The 14,978-nt window shown below is 42.8% G+C and overlaps 1 protein-coding gene across 39 annotated transcripts in view; it reads left to right on the plus strand.

Annotated features, from left to right (window-relative positions):
• Positions 1 to 14,978, plus strand: part of LOC142064237 (rap1 GTPase-activating protein 1-like) — a 94,750-nt gene that overhangs the window by 16,414 nt on the left and 63,358 nt on the right. For 22 of the 39 annotated variants that reach the window (XR_012663058.1, XR_012663059.1, XR_012663062.1 and 19 more), the window contains exon 2: positions 14,782 to 14,875. The exons of 4 other annotated variants lie outside the window; for them this stretch is intronic. Coding sequence is in view for 25 of the 35 variants with exons in the window: in XM_075109010.1 (XP_074965111.1) it covers positions 14,782 to 14,875 (94 nt within the window). In the remaining 10 variants the exon portion in view is untranslated. 13 more of the 39 variants (XM_075108991.1, XM_075109055.1, XM_075109047.1 and 10 more) reach the window with 8 other exon arrangements.

Raw genomic sequence — 14,978 nt, forward strand, 5'->3', positions numbered from 1 at the left:
TTCAACAAGCAGAAGTGTAAGATCATGCACCTGGGAAAACATAATCCAGGAGTGCAGTACAGACTAGGATCCACCTGGCTGGAGAACAGCTCTGTGGAAAGGGACCTGGGGGTCCTGGTGGACAGAAACCTCAAGATGAGTGAACAGTGTGCTGCTGTGGCCAAGAAGGCCAATAGGATGCTGGGTTGCATCAAAAAGGGCATTGCCAGCAGAGACAAAGAAGTCATTATCCCACTCTACTCAGCGCTTGTCAGGCCACACCTGGAGTACTGTGTACAGTTCTGGTCCCCACTATACAAAAAGGATGTGGACAGGCTGGAAGGGGTCCAGAGAATGGCCACCAAGACGATCAAAGGACTGGGAAGCCTGCCATATGAGGATAGGCTGGGAGAACTGGGTTTGTTCAGCCTTGAGAAAAGGAGGCTTAGAGGGGATCTCATGACAATGTACCAGTACTTAAGGGGTACCTACAAAGAGGATGGAGACTCCCTTTTTACAAGGAGTCGCATGGAGAGGACAAGGGGGAATGGACACAAGTTGCTCTTGGGGAGATTCCGATTGGACATCAGAGGGAAATTTTTCACACTGAGGACAGTCAACCATTGGAATAATCTCCCCAGGGAAGTGGTTGACTCCACCACGTTGGGCACCTTTAAGATTCGGCTGGACAGGGTGCTAGGACATCTTGTCTAGACTGTGCTCTTCCTAGAAAGGTTGGACTAGATGATCCCTGAGGTCCCTTCCAACCTAAGATTCTGTGATTCTGCGATTTCCAAACAAAACAAAGACAAAAGCAAGGCTTCTTGGGAATTGTTGTTCTCTAAGTGGAGAGGTTTTGGCTAGAAATTGCCATAGTAAGAGGTTGGTCAATAAAAGAGAATTGAAGCGGAACAGCTTGAAGAACATACAGAAAAAGGTGAAAAATAAAAACTGATATTCTCCAGATCAACACTGGGTATGTCTTTGGATGAATCAAGCAAAAAAATATTACTGTTTTGGGGTGATAGATGAAATACTGGTGTTATAAACAAAGAGACTGTGGTTAGCTGATTCCTCATGTTTGACATGCCTGTGCAAAACTCTTCAGGATGAGAGAGTAATTGGTGGTTGTTGCTGTTCTTAGTGTCTCTGGTTTAGCTGTTGACCCTTCTGAGTTCTTTCCATAGCATTCACACCGAGCTAGCTGGCGTTTGAGCACTAACACAGTATAAAAATTTACTTCCTAAGCCTAACAAATCTAACTTTCCTCATTTTGGTAGAGTCCCACTATTGATTATAGTTCTGCCTTTCATTCCACAAATATATTTACATCAGTTATATTAGTATATTTATCAATTCTTAATATTCTTTCAGGAGAAAGTAAGCATCTTGCCCTCCTTTCATTATATTTTAGTTTGTGTAGCTCTACTTGCTGTTAGAAGATTGCTGGGTTTTTCCTGTTGTCAGTTTTATGTGTCACTGAAGCATTGCTGGCGTTCTTTCTTTCAAGTCTACAATTTATAGCAGTTTAGAAATTGCTGAATGTTTCATATTGCAGCCAAGTGGTCACTTGCTGTCAAAGAATGGCTGGATGCTTTTTATCCCATGCTGATTTCACTGCAATCTACTAGGATTTTTTTGTTGTTGTTGTAGCAGTTCAGCTCCCTGCAGTCTAGGACTTTTACTGGATTCTTACTACCCATAGTGCTCTATGTAGGCTTATTTTCCACTGGTGCTCAGTTGTTTGTCCTCTTTATGCTATCCAGGCCAGTGAGGTGCTTAACAAAATTGTCCACAGAATCATTTTTCCTTAGTTATTCTGTCATTTAAGTTTGATATAGAAACACTATTTTGTGACATGTTGTCTGACAGTACTCCAAAAGGTTTAGGGAGGACTTCTCTGTAATAAGTAAACTTTAAGCCATAGATTCAGTTTTTACTGCAGGGCTGGTAGACAGAATATATTATGTATTTTATAAATATATGGACACCTATGCTGAACAGCCCACACATGCCAAATGGAACTGTGTCCTATTGTGATATATACTGTACAAACACAGTAGGATATGTAAATACATTCACACATGCAAAATGTCCCCCACATTCTTTATTAATAGGGTTTCTGGGTATTTAGAGTTAGTCTATGGTTCCTAAGTGGTAGACATTTTCTTACTGAATATCATGAAATCATTCTTTTTAAGATATTATATATCCTAAGTATTTGTCAAAGGTAGTATTGGCTGTTCCCTGCTGTCATAGAATCATAGAATTTTAAGGTTGGAAAAGACCCTTAAGATCATCGAGTCCAACGGCTAACCTATCACTGCCGAGTCCACCACTAAACCATATCCTCAAGCACCACATCTACCCTTCTTTTAAATACCTCCAGGGATGGAGACTCTACCACCTCCTTAAACTCCTTATTCTTTATGTGTACTTATCAGTTAACAAATAAATGATCCATGATTTTGTCTCCTAATGCCCTGCATCTTTGCCACTTTCCTGGTGGCCTGTCATTGTGGTATTATTGGTAGGTGCTTTTTGATGAAATTCTCCTGAGGTAGTACTTGTGAACAGCCTGCATATTGTTTGTTTACTGTCCTGATTCAAGTAAGTAACAATGTCCTCCCCTTCCCATAATTAAAGAAATACACTATCTCATGCTTTTCTTCTATTGAGGAGTAATAGCAAGGATAGGGGAAGCAAGCAGACTGTTCTTGTAACTGAGGAACTGAACTCTGATTCAGGTAATCTCAGTTAAATTTCCAGTTGCTACAAATCTTTCAGCTGTGACTTTAAGCAAATTGCTTGGCTCATCACAGGTCTCTTGGAGAGTGAGTTTTTTTAGAATGGGGACTGACTCTTATTTGTGCCTTGCAAAAAGGGATGAGATCTTGCTGAGGTATCTTGCAGGCCCCTTGGATGAAAAAAAGAACAGAAATACATCACTGAAATACATAATTTCACAACATTTCAGGTGTTAATGATGTCTAAGAAATTAGCAGCACGACCTTCACCCCCCTCCATGTCATTTATTTATAAGTGAACTTTCGTACCTCGGGGTATATGTCCTGTTGGGTTTCGCTAACATTTTTAGGGCACAGCGGTTTGCAGATGCTCTCTGCTCTGCACCGCAGTAGATCGTGCTGTCCACACTAATAAGCAGCTGCTCCTGCTCTTAAAGGCACCGCAGCATCTTTCTCATTTCCCAGGGACCCACCAAAAGGAGGGGACCCCAGGCAGAGGCGGGGGCTCTGGGCTGATGGTATCCTACAGTCAGGGATTCCCCAGCCTGAGGTGGCCTGGCATCTTGTACGGCAGGCTGCTTTAACCCCTTCTGCTCCCTTCAGAGTTTCAGACCGACAGGACAAATTTGTGGAGAATAATCCCAGCTGGTTCACAGTAATTAAGAGCAACTTTATCCCTAATTCTGAAAAAGAAACTAATCTGATTACCTTTCCATACAGGCATTCCCTGTTGTCCTCACACACACTATATCCCCCCAGGTCTGACCTCCCTTCTTCCCCATCCTGTGTATCTTTCTAGCAGTCCCAGTGCCAGTTTGGAAACTTGTGGGTACATACACAGCACAAAAACTTTGTGTGTGCACCCTGTCCTTCTGTTTGGATTAGACCATCATTATTTCCCTTGTTTGAATCCCATTTCATTGCTGCAAACTGTTAAACTTGTTGACCCAACCCAGGCAAGGCCTGTATCTTCACCTATGTGTTCTTCAGCCTTTCCTTACTCTAATGACTTGCCTCTCTGCTGTCAAAAAAGTCTGTCCATCCTCCTGTTTATAATGACCCTGGAAATCCTTTTACTTCTCTGCTGTGATTTCACATGTAATTCATGGACATGAACTGGCTTTGTATATCCATATGTTATTGCTTTTGAGGGACTGAGCTGATTGAGAGTATAAATAAAGTTTTTCTTTTTAAAAATTATCAGTTAAAGCCAATTATGAAGCCCAGGAACTAAGTCCTTTCTCTTAGGCATTATTATTATATAGATAATGCACCACTGTTTGCAAAATACAGCCTTATTAGAGTGCCTTCCTCTACTAGACCTGTCCTCGCATCTCATGTTTTCTGTCTGCCTGAGTTATCCTCTTGTTGAGCACCTGAGATATACTTTTGGGAAAGACTTGCTGGATGCTTCAAACTCTCTCTGATTTTCAGAGTGCTCTCACATATGCGAAGAAAATATTTACCTGCTAAATTATTAGAGAACTTGGTAACTTCTGGGTGGAAACTGGTGTTGAAGTGTTTCAACTTGGTTATGTTCTGATACTGCAGAGCTTGAAGCTGTTACATTTCATACTGAAACTATGAACTTTGAGCTTCTGAACATTTCATGTTACAGGTCTTCTAACATGCAGTGAGTAAAATCACAGATAAGTCAGGACGGAAAAGTCTCATTTAGGTCAACTACCCTGCACAAAATGGACAACTTCAGAGCTAGAACCAGTTGCTCAGGGCCTTGTCCATACATCTTCTGAAGATCTCCAAGAATGGAGCTACTCAGGCTCTCTTGGCACTTCTTCCCAGTACCTTCATAGAAGGAACCTATTTTTCCTTACATATAGCTGAAATTTTCCTTGTTGCAACCTGTATGTTACCTCTTGTCCTTCTGCTGTGCACATATGTGAGAACCTAGAAGTCACTTCTGTGGAGGAGCTGCTTCCTCTTTTCTGAATCATGGCCATCCCAGTCATCCCTAAAATTAGCAAGTAATTCCATCATTTCTGTCCGTATCAATTTTCCCTGTTGACAGGGATCCAGAGGATCCTCCAGAGGATGAGAGGAATCCAGAGTTATACTGCCAAAAGCGTCCCCAGTTCATACAGTACTGACAGTCAGATAAATTAGTATATATTTCTCATTAAGTTCTACTAGCAGGCAACTTTGCTCAAAGCTTGAAAATAAAGTGAGTTGTTATCTAGGGGCTCTGCCAGGAGACTGATGATGCAGTTTCATGGGCCGGTTTAAAATACCGTTGCTTGCAAAAAAAAAGTCTTGCCCTATCTTATTTCTATCTCATGCCACTTATTCCAGTCCCCTTCATTGCACCAGCAATTCAGGATGTTCCCCAGATCAGCTGGCTGTTCCAAGAGGGACTGTCGTGGTGTCAGTGTGGTATGCAGGTGTCTCAAGCTGTTTATGCAACTGTGCTGACAGACTCCACGCTCTGTTTCCTTTTCCTGCCCCTGGGTAACAGTGAGGGTTAGTCTCTTTGTGTCTGTTTATCCATATGTGGAATAGTAGTAATAATGGGAACCGATATCAGTAACTTATTGTGAGATCTTCAGATAAAGGTGGCAAGGAAGTGTGAAGTATTAGTACATATATTGTAAAAATTTATTCTAGATTCTTTATAGATAAATGTGAAGACCCAGTCAGTTTAAAATCTGAGGGTGATTTAAAGGCTTGTAGAAATGGCAGGCTGTTATAATTTTATTAATCAGTTTATAAATAATACTAATTTAAAATTGTAAGATACCAGAACAGTGACACAATAAGTCCAGTATGAGCCTACTATTCAGAATAAAATGCATGAACTTATGCTCCTATATCTATAAACAGATATAAAGATATCACTATCTGCTCTTTACTGAAAAGCCAAAAATGACCGCTTTTCTAATATTTACAATGCCAGTTTTCGTACTTTTAATGAGCTTTACCATACTTTGTTCTTAGACTACTTTTCTGGAAACAAAACATATTCTAGACAGTCCGTGTGGGTGTGTCTGTACACCATTACCCTTAGTAACCTCTGGAATAGTTGATTATGTTCTACCAAAATTAGGGGATCGAGGTCTCAAGGATAATTTGTTCATTTGATAATTTTCTCAAAATTATGTTTTGATAATTTGATGATTATCTCTTTGATCTGTCTTTGAATTACCTCAAAAAGAATTTGTTTTCTTATCTCAGGTAAAAGGTTCCTATAAACTTAATTAAAAAGGTCAGCCAGGAAAAAAATTCCCCTAAATGTCCCAAAATGGGGAGAGGTTGCAAAGTGAACCTCATGAAAGATTGAGCACAAGAGAAGGGTCTTGTAAGTGCTCCAGCAGAATCAGTCAGTATTCTTAGACCTGGAAAAACTACACAAGCCAAATCCATAGGAAATTGGTTGCTGTTCCATCTATAGAACTTGTTGGTTCCCATGCTCATGTGAAAACAAAAGTGCTGGCATTTTTTTAAATAAGCATTTCCAGCCTGCATAATTGTGGAAAAAAGCTTGACAAACCTTGATCTATGAAGTTTTGAAAACAAGAACATAATTTTAAAAATTGTAGATACAAACAACCACAGTATCCTCTTAAAAACAGTTGCTGATTTTCAGGAGTCTTACTCACAACTGAGGTTGCAATACCAAAAATATTTTATTAGGTACTTCGTTTTTAATCTAATTTCAGGAAACTCTTTACTACTTCTGGTAAAATTCCTGCAGATATTTTTTCAAAATATGGGAAAAGTTAAATAGGGCAGAAAATCCAATTATGACCTACTGTTTGAGCAAACTAGGATGCTTTTTTTTTTTTTTTTTTTGTCTTTGTGGTACCCCTGCCATGGCTATGGTCATGGCAAGAATTAACAGAAGAAATTACTGTGATGATAGAGATGACCTAGTAGGAGGTTACCCCAGCAGACTGATGGGACCAGAATGAGTCAGGCTGAGTTACTCCAGTGCAAAATGGAATGGTTAATTCGGCCTGAGGATTAAACCTAATTTTACACTGAGACAGATTTAAAGCACTCACCCAGTTGTACATAGTAGCCCTCTACAAAGGCAAAATGCTTTAAAGGCCTTCACCTAGGTCTGCCAGAACTCATTTACCATTGCCTAAGACTGGTACTGCATAGGAAATTTTTTAATTAGCTACAAAAATTGTGACCAAACAATCATTCCAATCCACGGGTCAGTCTCATAACTTGTGATTACCAAAAGCATTTCGAGAAGATACCATGTCATCCTGACCCCTCAGATTATCCTCTTTTAGTGCCTTTGCTATGGGACTAAGTCAGTTCATATTTTTCCAGTCTGCTACTTTCACTTCCTACGCTGATCTATACACATGAATCCACATAACCCAGTTCACTGTCACCAAATAACCATCATTACACTTGGGAGGACTAAAAATATGTGCTTTTCTGTGGGAAAAAAAACCCTCTCATTTTTAAAGGTCATCCCTGCAGGTCTGGGATTAGAAGTGCTGCGAGCAAGACATGGGGGTACAGAGCTGTTTATGCTCCACCTATGGAGCTGCCTGTCTGACCCCTTCCCCTAGGACCAAGCTTCTCTACATAAGAGCCCAGCTGCTCCACAGGCTGGCTGTTCCATCGACAATGATCTCTAGTTTCAAGTATAACAGCAGCAACCTGCTTGCTCTCCATTCATCTGCAGGTGGGGGCAGCGGAAGAGGGAAAGAGGGGGGGAGAGAGAGAGGGTGGGAGGGAGAGAGGGTGGGAGGGAGGACGAGGCAACCTACGTGAATAATTGATAGTGCAAGGAAAGGAGAGCAGCTGGGTTCCTGTCTCCATCCGCTCACTAGCTGGGGATGAGAGATCCTTGCTCAGGTAGGGGATGAACAGCTTAGCTGTTTTTATTCACATCTTGCCTGCAATGCCAATTAAATATATTTTGCATCTAGAAGGAATGGGAGCAAAGGCAGCCGGGGGAGGGTTGATCCAGATCTTCTCTGCTGCTTGTGTGGCATTGTGTAATGGATGGACCTTGGGGCAGTTTCAGCCTCAGCAGGGAAAGTGGCTGTATGCTTTTTAAAAGACTGTGCTATTCTGCATTGTGTAGAGAAGCAGTTGGCAAGGGAGAAAGAGACACAGTGGACGTGGGGAGAGCAGATATCTGTGTAGGAAATAAGACAAACTGAGGGGCATGAAAGAGGGTCTGTCCAGACTCAAAGGAATCCCACCCTGATTCTGTCAACCTTTGGCATAACGTGATGAGGCCAAGTGGGCAGTGGGAGGTGCGGTCTGTGCACACTCAGTACTATATTTAAAAGCTGAGTACATAGATCTGTGGAAACAGCTGATGTGAAAACATGTATGTTTCTGTGGGTGCATCTATGAGTTTGTGATGACTGACTGTAATATTGTAGTAATACATTAAAAAATACAGTTTCTGCCCTGAAGAGTTTACTGTTGAAGGATATGCTGCTGTGTTTATGTGGTACTGCGCAGCTTCTGTGGAGCTTCTGATGTTCTTACAATGACTCAAATAATGAAATTGCAGGCATCAGTTTCTGTGTTACAGCTAACAGGCTTTTCCTATGTGAGTAAGATAAAATGCTAATGCAGTAATATGAATGAGAAAATTCTGTTAACAAAAACTGGGAGAATACATAGCAAAAGGTATAGACATCAATATAACACATATATTAACATACCTACAAGGATACCTGAAAGAACAGAAACTTGTGTACCAGTCCCTAAAACACACAGTAACTATAAAATGCACAATGATCTATGCAAATATAGACAAATATATAGATTACAATGTGAGACTATAAGTACATAGAATCAGTCATATGAGAATGGGCATGTCAGAAGGAACTGAATCTACTGAATACAACTAAAGGCTTATATGAGGTGATATTGTTGCATCAGCTGTGTAAATAGTAACAATTGTTAGCCTGAATATAAGTTGAGGAATAGTCAGGGGAAAGGAGGCCTGTGATTTGCTTACATGTGGAAGGGATTTAGGGATTTATTCATATGATTATTGCTAAAGGTGGCTACTTAGAACAGTAATTGTGGTATTTAATAATTGTTTGCTGGTGGGTCTTGAGGGTCTTGTACACAACTGGAGTTGCATAGGAGGTTAAGTAAAGCTCTGAGACAGTTAAATGAAAGCTGAGCCCAGTGTGGTTTTGTTTGTGAACAAAGTTGGCTCTTGTCTGCAGTGGCAAGCTGCTGAAGAATGGCAGAAAGACCTGGGCCTCTCTGTATATTCTGCTTTCACCACGGCCAGGCTTGCTATTGCTGCTGATAATGACCCTGGGATGGGGGAGGGCAGTAGTTACTGCTGGCAGCCTTCTCTAGCAGCAGAGAATAATGTCTCTTCCTCCTTCCTGGATGCAGCAGAAGTGGCAAACTTGGCTCTTTGCCTTGGCCCAGTCACATCTCCGCTCAGAGATTCAGGTGAATGAGTGGGAACTGCTTGTGCAGAGAACAGCTGCTGTATTCAGTGCCCTGGACATGTCTGAGAGGCATTTGGGTTGGAGTGAGGAAGCGGGCAGTATGAGTTAGCCCATACTCCAGCACCAGATCTGCTAGGAAAAAAAAAAAAGAGACAGACAAGAGGAAATGGAAATTCCTGGCCTCCATGCAAGTTCCTAAAAACAGCAAGTGGATCCTCTCTTCATCCATTCAAAGTCGTCACTTACCTTCATTGATTCCTTACTCCTTACACCTCTTTTCACCCTTACACCCACAGACCCTTGAACCCCCATAATTTCTATACAGGCTTTTCATGAGAAGAATTTATAGGAAGCATTAGGATGAAATTACTGCACTCTTATCCCTACAACTTTGATGTAGCTGCTTGCTTCCTCTATTTTTCTTTTTGCCCATCTATATCAGCTAGCTAATAATTTCTGCCTGGTCTCGCTGAATTCTGCATTCACTCTTCCTTTGCACCTTTTCCTAGCTCTCTGGTTCCTCTGCCAAGTTCTGTCTCTCATTCTGTGTTTCCTACTGTCCCTTTCATGAGTTAGAACAAACCCATTTTGAGGCTGATGCTTGGCATAAGCTGCTGACTTTGTAGGTCCTGATGTAAAGAGAAAACACTACATCATCCTGTGGAATGAAATTGGGAATCACAGGGAAAAATAAAAGTGTCCAGGAAAGCTCTGTGTTCTTACTTAAACACAAATACATGCATACTCTTGCAATGTTCACATCCTCAGTTTTTAGCAGGAGTGCTGACCCATTGATGAGTGAATGCAAATACATGTGGTTAAGGGATTTCTGACCACTCAAAATTTTAGCTTCCCTAGAGAATAGCTTACATGCCAGGTCAGTGAGCTATTTCATATGGGAGACATAGAGCCAAATCTCTGTAGTACTTGGTATACATCAGTTCCAAATACAAAAGGCTAGCGGGTTTGGCATCTAAGACTAAGATCTTCCCTTAAAGAAAATGGGAAGCTGCGGAGGATTACCTTTATGCTCACTTTTGCACTGAATACTGAGAGCTTGGGGAAATCTTACTCTGCAGCAGAGTTGAATGAGGCACCTCTCTGCTGTTCTTGTCCAATGCTGCTTGTCTTACCATCACTGACAACACTCAGTACAGCTTCCCCAGCTCAGCTGTCCCAGCAGAGTGCTCCTGCAGGCTGTGCACCATCTATGGATCCCCAGAAAGGGGGAATCTAAGGGAAACTGATCTTCTACAGCAGAGAAGGGACAGAAGTCATCACCCCATCCCCCGTTGTCTCATCTTCCTCCACCTCTCCTTCTTCTCCTCCTGTCCTTCCCCGTGCCCGCCCCGGCGTGGCGTGACCGGGGCCTGGTCCCAGCTGTGAGGTGTCCTTTGCTGTCTCTCCTTTGAAGCTCAGCTCGGGAGGAAGAGGAGGGGTGAGTGCGGGAGCCGGGAGGGAGCCTGTGCCCTTGGCCATGGCGAGGCAGGAGGAGAGAAGGCACCCGAGGAGGGAAGCCGGGAGCTGACTCAGCGGAGCAGGCCGGCATGCTTTCCCGGGAGCACGGCTTCCCTGCCGGAGTCTGCGGAGGGTATTTAGTGGTACCGGTGCCGGGCAGCCTCGCCGTTCCCCCAGCAGCCTGGGGATGGGCCAGGGGCCGGCTGGAGGCGGTCACTTCCCGCCCCCGGCGGCGGTCGCGTCGTGGGAGCAGGAGGATGATCCCTCGGGGGTTGTCTGAAAGACCGGGGAGGCGGTGATAAGCGGTGGTTGTGCCCCAGCCCGGTAGGTCCGGCTTGGGGCCGGCCCCGCTGCAGTGGAGCGGCGCGCAGCCGAGTGGCTGCGGTCCTTCCGTCCCTTCCTCCGTCCCCGGGCCTGGTTCTGGTCTGGAGGAGGCGGCCAAGTGAGGCTGGCGGGTCCTTCTCCGGCTGAGGGGAAAGAGAGGGCGCGAGTGACTCCTGCTTGCTTTTTTCCTGCCGTTCGGGGTGGATGAGTTCTCCAGTTTGGACTTTTGAGGAGGTGGGAGTGCGGATGCGTGGCGAGATTATTTTCCCTCGGTAGTTCTCCTTTCTCCTGCAGGATAGGAGAAAGGTGAGGAGTAAGAGCTGGCTGGGTTCTCCGGGCCTTTTCGGTACCCTGCCCACCCTTTTTGTTGGTGCAAGAAGAGACAGAGGAAGCCCTGAGCAGGGAGCAGGCATTGCCCACATGTTGGAGCAGTGCCTCCCACGGGAGGGGCAGGAGCTCCCCAGCAGCCAGAACGGGGAGTGCAGCTGGAAGTCAGGTTCCTAACTAGGAGTTGGGGTCTATGGGCAGAAAAGTTTGTGACCAGCTGACAGCAAACTGCATCTCATTTGTAGTAGTTGCTTCCTTTTCCTAGTTCTCTTTTGGTAATTCCTTTCCGTGAATTTTAGGAATCTGTGTTTTAGCAAAATTCAAAGCTGTAGTTTCTATGCATGCTGGTATTAGCAGAGTAAGGCTTTTCATGTCATGTTTTCAGCTGTCTCCACTGAACACCTAAAAATCTTATTTGGTAGAGCAAATATGCCTCTCTAAGGGAGAAACAAGGGAGTGAAAGAGCAGAAGTTGTTGCTCGGGGAAGTGGTGCCCAGAATTTTCCTTATGAACGTTTCAGGCCTGTTCTTGTTTCAGATTATCTTCAGTTCTTCTAAATTGCCTGTCCCTTCTAGTGAGTGATTTCAAGGGCATATTGGTGTCTCGTTGCAAGAATACACTCATTAGGCTGGGATGCCAGTTATTGTACTGTTGTTCCATAATCAGCTGCAAATTGTGCCTTATTGTTTCTCCTACTAGAAGGCTTCCAGATTAGCAGAGGTTTTTACAATAGCTGTACACCTGCTTCCCTGTGAGCTTTCAGGAAAATCGTTACTGGAGGATTTGGGGCACTTGTCTCTTCAGAGCACAACAAATCCCCTTTGCCTCTGGAATACTTACAAAAGGTGGATGAAAGGCTATATGAAATATGTCAAGGCTAATTTGTGTTTTTCTCAGAACAAATACTTGCATTGACTTGGTTATTTGACTGTCTCAGCTATAGCAGATGGGAATGATTTTGAGAGAGCTGTATAGAGAGGTCCCAGGACTGAAATAGCAGAGGATGCTGCCAGATGGGAATACAGGGCATGAGGAGAGTCATGTGTGTGGAGATGGTGGCTTAGAGGTCTGCAAACAGGTGCTTGTTGCACTGTTTCAGAATTAAGAGTGGAGTCTTTAGCAGTGTATCAGCAGTGCCTACTTTTAGTTTGGCTACCTGCTTGAAATTAATGCACTGGTGACTGTCACTAGTAAAATCCTAGTTTAGTCTTTAGCATTGTCTAGGCACTTTGCTTCCCCTTGTTGCCATTTCCTAAAAATAAAGCTTCAGCAAGTATTACATATTCCTCTCCAGGTCTGCAGAATTGCTTTTGTTTTTCAGGCTGATATTCTGCTTTTTTGTGGTCAAAGAGTTTGAAGTTCCAATTTGAAAAGAAGTATGTTCTCTTTCTGTAGAGAAAGCTTAGCGCTTTTCATTTCAGAAGTTCAAAATTCACAAATGGACTTTCAAGCAGTAGTTACAATAACCCCAAATTTTTGTGATATTTTGTAAAAGTTAACAAAATCTAAGTCATTATGGCGTTCTTCTTTTTGAAGTCCTTCAGCACATTCTTAATCTGGGATACTTACAGAACTGAGAACATCTCTAAATGTAGAAGACTGGTGATTTTGGCATCTGCTGGAGACATTTTGACAATAAAACTATACTAAGAGCGAATGTTACAGAGCAGTTGCTGCATAGAGCACTCGGCTCAGTCCAAAGCGTAGAAATGAATTTATGGTGAGAGGATAGGGGCAGGACTGGCCACACTGACCTTATGTAGGAACTGCCAGATTTTCATGATGCAGGTGTGTATTTTACTCTTCATGGAATGCTTCAGGATTCAAACCAGTGACAGCCAAAGGAATACACTGTAGTATGCAACAAGGCCCTAGGGCATCCAGTTGCACAAAAGTTCTACTGTTACACTTCTCTGGAGATGGCTAGTTTCTGAACAAATTAAGGTATTACCTTTTTAGAGCTCACAGAACTGAATCTTCAGCTTTCTAAAAGAAACAATGAAAATCTTTCATGTACTTCCTTGGACATAGATTTTGTTGGTCCCAAACATGCTTCAAGTAAATGAATAAAATGAGAAGTAAAGCATGTGTTGGTATAATATTAATATTAATTTAAAATACATTTGCCATCTAACTATTCTGATACTTACGTGAGGATGTCAAGGCTTACTCCTACATCTTTCCTCCCATTTTATTATCCATATTATGGATTTAATCTTTAGATATGTTACACAGATCTCTCTCATTTGGATTCTGTGGGATGGAAGCATTATGTTACTTCGAGTAGATTAGCCTACGTGGAAGTTACATGATGCCATTGGGCTACTCAAATAAATTGTGAGTTGTCAGAGAATTGGTGGGCATAGAGATTCTTGGAGCTTGTAACAGAGTGTAGCTTCATGATTACAGAAATATGTTATACTTCTATACAACAGGGAATGTAGATGCTGGGTTCAAAGCAAGAGTCTGTGTGACTTACAGGTACTGATCTCTTAGCATAGAAGCAGTAGGAGTCACACATTTAATAGCTAGAGCATAACAATTCATGATTGCATTATGTCCTCGCATGACAAACAATTAATGATTGGGTTACAAAGTGGATGAACCTTGTCTGTTGTATTATAAACTTGGGCTTTGTTCCCAGCTCCACCTATGTGACATTGACCATGACTTAAACCCCAGTTGTGACTGCTAGTAAAATCAGTGAATGACATGGAAAGTTTATTAGCTAACAGTAGGAGAGCTGCAGCTAGCAGTGAGACTGTCCGTAATGCAATGGGCAAGTCTTTTAAACTACAGTGTATTTTTTGTGTTGTTTTTGTGTTTTCTCTCTATGAAATCAAGTGCTGCTGCTGTTTATATACATTGTTGCTCCAGCAGGGGTAATAATAATAATTCCAATAGAAGACATGCAGACAAAAGCCCATCTAATGCACACACTGGCTTTACCAGCAGTGCCAACACAGAACTATGGCTGCATCTCTCCTGTAGTGTGTATCAGTTCAGTTCTGGCACCATCACTGTTATGCTCCTGTCTTGGAGACTAATACCCAGGCTAGGGAAACTAGGGCTGTGCTTTGCATGTGCTGATTTCAGTGATATTTCAGAACTTTCAGATCTTTTAATATGGTTCAGTTTTGGGATCTGATCCCAAAGCTTTCTATGACACCCATCTTTATTCTGCTGCAGTCTATGATAGAGGATGAACTTGGCAAAAAAGATTGTTCAGCACTTACATGACAGTTTTGAGGAAAATAGTGTGTTTGAACACAGACAGAGCAGTTGGGGCCAGAACATTTTTTGCTGTTACATCCAGGATGTTTGTAGGTAGTGAGTGGTAAGCTAAGACAGCTCAAGGAATCTCATAAGGAATGACAGGTTCCTTGTGGGCAAGAATTGGTCTGGGGAAAGGAAGAGTAAGCAGAAGGCAAAGCAGGCACTGCAAGGAAGTACTGGCATCTTGCGCTCTTCAAGAGTTAGAAGTTTTTCTTTTTCCTTCCCCTGCCCCTTGCTGCCCCTGTCTCTTGCAGGAAGTCTGAGGAGGGGGTGTGCTGCTTCAGTGATGTTATAGACTATCCCACCCAAGGCTTTCCATGTGCTCTCACTCCTGCTGTCCCCAACAAGGTAAAGGCAGTCCACATTCCTCTGGCTCAGGGTTGGAATGTGCCATGAAACACTGAGCAGAAGAAATGACTGAAAGCATGCTCATGTGCATGTTTGTGTTATA

The sequence above is a fragment of the Phalacrocorax aristotelis genome, chromosome 1, assembly GCF_949628215.1.
Source record: "Phalacrocorax aristotelis chromosome 1, bGulAri2.1, whole genome shotgun sequence".
NCBI classification, from domain to species: domain Eukaryota; kingdom Metazoa; phylum Chordata; class Aves; order Suliformes; family Phalacrocoracidae; genus Phalacrocorax; species Phalacrocorax aristotelis.